This window comes from Zingiber officinale, chromosome 1A (genome assembly GCF_018446385.1).
Source record: "Zingiber officinale cultivar Zhangliang chromosome 1A, Zo_v1.1, whole genome shotgun sequence".
NCBI lineage: Eukaryota > Viridiplantae > Streptophyta > Magnoliopsida > Zingiberales > Zingiberaceae > Zingiber > Zingiber officinale.
This window is the reverse complement of record NC_055987.1, coordinates 176,644,952-176,649,184: the sequence shown is the minus strand read 5'-3', so window position 1 is coordinate 176,649,184 and position 4,233 is coordinate 176,644,952. Positions and strand designations below refer to the sequence as shown.

General features: G+C 37.1%; 1 protein-coding gene across 1 annotated transcript; it reads right to left on the bottom strand.

Annotated features, from left to right (window-relative positions):
- Positions 1-1,038: 1,038 nt before the first annotated feature.
- LOC122007220 (cytokinin dehydrogenase 6-like) lies at positions 1,039-2,754 on the bottom strand. Its single transcript, XM_042563037.1, has 3 exons — positions 1,843-2,754; positions 1,464-1,744; positions 1,039-1,372 (listed from the first exon to the last, which is right to left on the bottom strand). The coding sequence occupies exons 1-3, from the start codon at positions 2,752-2,754 to the stop codon at positions 1,039-1,041; spliced, it is 1,527 nt and encodes a 508-aa protein (XP_042418971.1).
- Between the last annotated feature and the right edge of the window lie 1,479 nt (positions 2,755-4,233).

The following is a 4,233-nucleotide window of genomic DNA, read 5'->3' as shown; positions in this document are numbered from 1 at the left end:
AATATAATTAGATTAAATTTTAATTAGTTTTAATTAATATTATCACCCTCTATATATATATATATATATATATATATATATTATTTACTTTTATTATTATGTTATTTAATGATTTAGGCATATCCTAAAAAGTTAGTACATCATTAAATATTTAATATGCTTTATGTTTATAATTCTTAAATTATCAATAGTCTAAACATAAATTATAAATTAAAAAAATTCATTATTGTAAATTATCAATAGTCACGATCGTTCTGTGAAATAATATTGGAAGTTGAACGGTAGAATCTGTGACAGTTATTGCGATCGTTTCGATGAATCATATTCAAGATAATTTAAGACAAATATTTTTTTTAGCATTTTATTTGAATGTCTTATATAATTATATTTTTAACCGTCTTTATTAGGTGTCTTATTAGTTGAATTTGAGATAAAATCTTAAATACTGTCTTAAATTTAATGTCTCAATATAAAATTTTGAGATATTTATTATTACTGTCTTAATTACTTAGTATTTGAGACGAATTTTGTCATTGTCTCAAAAGCCTAATTTTCTAGTAGTGATAACTTGTGAGATTAAGTCATCCGTTGACATACATGCTAGTCTCAACCCATTAATATTGTCCTTACATATTAATGCTTGACTAGGAATAATTAAGAGTAGTGTTCTATATATATTTACAATATCTCACTATCAATTCAACCAATTGATATGTTGTAGATTAGAACTTCCTATTTTAGGATATTATTATACTTGAAATAAATATAATAATTAACTTTATCTTTTATTAATAATAAAATATGATAAAAAAAAGCCTTTTATAATTATTTCATAATTGATATTAAGGTTAATAATGATAAAACGATTTTTAAACATTATAAAATTATTATTATTAATATTAAAAGATAATAATTTAAAAACCGTTATCATTAAGGGAGGTCTTCACTGATAGTATCAGTTATAATGATTTTAGAATGGCAAAGATAACGGATAAAATCCGTTGGGTTTTAGTTTTATTGTTGCAGTGAAGGTCTTGTCTACGCATGCATGCTTACGTGCGTAGCTTGATGTTCAATTACTTTGAATATCTGTTGCCCCGGCGACAACACTGCCTTTGGGTCATATCTCTGCTTCAACTGGACAAACTTTTTCCACTTAGTTAGTCCGAAGTGTCTCTCCCAATCGGCTTGCGTAGTATAATGAGGCCAATACTTCTTGAATTTGATCCCTTGTCGATCGCAGAACTCTATTATTTCATTGTTACGGGCATCAAAGCTCTTCCACTCCTCCTCGGTACTGGCAGTCCAAAGAGACTCCACAGTGTAAAAGACCTCCTCATCAGGAGCTACACCAGTCATGATATCGTTCCACCTGTGTGTGTATATATATATATGCATGCTAGAATTAGCTAAGTACTTTGTGTGCAACTTTACTTTAAATGGGGCATATAGATTATATATACCTGTTCTTGTTCATGGGGTAGAATAATATAACGCCCTTGGGGATAGTATTTTGAAGGATCCCTTTGAGGACCCCATCGTGGATGTCTCGGATTCTCGACATGGGCACCAAGATATGGATCCATGGATGGAAACATGTAGTACAAGAGTCGTCGCCAGTCATGGAGCTTTGTCTATGTGTCATCTCGATGTGGACTCTATTCAGGAAGTCCAGATGGTTCACGTCTTTGCTGATGGCAAAGCCAGGGTTGAAGCTTAGCTGCTTCAGCAAGCCTTCAACTTTCTGCGATCAGTAATACGTACAATTAATCCGTCAGGTACTGCTAATTATGGTTTCTTACTGTTTAGCGAGATCTAGCTAGCTATATGATTAATTATAACCTGATCTGCCTCAGAGGCCGAGTCGAAGAACACGGCCCCTTCCAAGAAGTACATTCTGTCAAACTCGGCAGCGAGCCGATTGATTCTCTCGGTGTCTTCGTTCGAGTAGAAGGTCGGGTCGTCGACTTTCTGGTGATTCAGGAGGGCCTGCCCCTCGATGTAGTCGAAACCGTCGGGGTGTGACAACGAGATCAGGAACTCTTGGTCCCTTGTGAAGCTATCGAAGTCGGTGTAGAATAGCCTCAGCCACCGAACCCTCGCCGGCGCTGAGCGGAGACCGATCCGGGCTCGGGTGATGACGCCCAACTGGCCGAGGCCGCCGAGGACTCCGTAGAATAAGTCCGAGTTCAACTCCGGGGAGCAAGTTATCATCTCTCCTTTTCCGGTTATGACGTCCAACTCGAGGACGCTACAAACATGCGGGCCGTGCCGGAAAACCATGCCGCCAATACCGCCATTCGAAAGCGTGCCTCCGACCGTCAAGTATAAGTAGTCCACACATGATCGCAGCGACAGCCCGTGCCGCAATGTCTCCTCCAGCACGCTGATCCACAGCTGCTCGCCCCCGACGTCGACGTACATCCCATCCACCGACACACTGATCCTCCGCCCTCCGACGCGGAGCGCCGCCATGTTGATGACCACGCCGCCGGGCGCGAAGGCCTGCCCACGGGTGGAGCCTCCGTTGCCCCAGGCAGCTACGGGGAACGGCGAGTCAGAGTCGTACGCAAAGCGGAGGAGCGCCGCGATGTCCTCTGCCGACGAGGGGCAGAAAATAGCCGTCGGAGGCGCAGCGCGGTTGATGCCGCCGTAGTCGGTGACGAATGGGGCCATGGAGTCACCGTCGAAATTGAGCTTGCTTGCGATCCCACGTGGGATGTTGTCGATCCACTGTGAGATTGGGATCACCATGTCCACTGTTTGCTACGACCGTGACGGTTAGTTTCAGGTTTTGACAGGGAATGGCCGGAGGGAGTCGGATTTATCATTTCTGGCTGTTGCTGATCAGAATATTTTATATTAAAGAATATCTTAGCTGTATTTCACTCAGTTTTCTAAATTTTTTAAAAGGTGTATTCTATCCAAATACTTACTTCATTCTCAAAATATGTGTTCTACCCCATCCATATCGCTGTTAATATTTACCTAGATGTACTGTAGTTGAACAGATTGAAAAAAAATTATATATATAATAATAATAATATATTGCCATTAACGCTCAACGTTGTAAATGCTCTTACATTTTTAAACAAATTCTTTTTTATTTTATTAGGTCATTTTTGTTAGGTGTAATGGAATTAAATTTATAATATAATATGATATAATTAATATTCTATTATTAGTAACAGAGTTATACCATATCATTTGATTAAAGGGTTATTATATTTTATTTTATGTCCATTATATATATATATATATATATATATATATATAATTTGTATTATTATAAAATGATAAAAATATCTTATAATCTCTGTCGGTTACGGTCAACGGCGATGACAAAGGCCATCGGAGTTGTGACGATCGACGGTGGTGGGTGGCAGGCGGTGGCAACAGTCGTCAGTGATCGTTAGCGCTATCGGCGAGCGACGACGACTGTCGACGATGACAGCCATCGGTGCTACCGGCGAGCGGAGAAACTTCTATAAATACATTGGGCTGACAACGTTAAAAAGTATAATTTTCTCGATCTTTTAACTAAGATCAAGTGTAGTATATACTCTTATCAGTTTAATGTCTAATATAAAAATTAAGTTAATTTTTTATGGATGTAACATATCCTTATCAAGTCTAATTTATAGGTCTGGAATATTAATTTATATATATCCATATATTATATTACATATGCAACCTACACGCTCAATAGTTATTTTATATTACATATTCATATATTATATTACATATGCAACTTACACGCTCAATAGTTAGTATAAATAAATTACGCAGATAAATAAGTAAGGGAGCGTTTGGTTTGCGTTTTCCATGTTGTTTTCTGTTTTCATTTTCTGAGAAAATGGAAAACACGTTTGGTTTGCGTTTTCCACGTTCATTTTTAAGAAAATGTGAGAGCGTTTTCTAAGAAAACGAAAAACGCGAAAAAGTCATTTTCTGAAAAACGAAAAACGCGCGTTTTTCAGAAAATAAAAATGAAAATGGGACAAACCAAACGCCCTCTAAGTTTTTTATTTAATTTTATTTTTTTCTCCTTTTTATTTTATTAATTTTGCTTCACCCTGGTTGTTTGCTTACACTACAAGGAAACCTCATACAACTACAAATTTTATCGCTAACTTAGTGATCAAATATTATTTCAGCCGCTAATTAGTGACAAAATTATCTAATCATGTCGCTAAATTAGTGATCGAATATTATTTTGATTCCTAATTAACG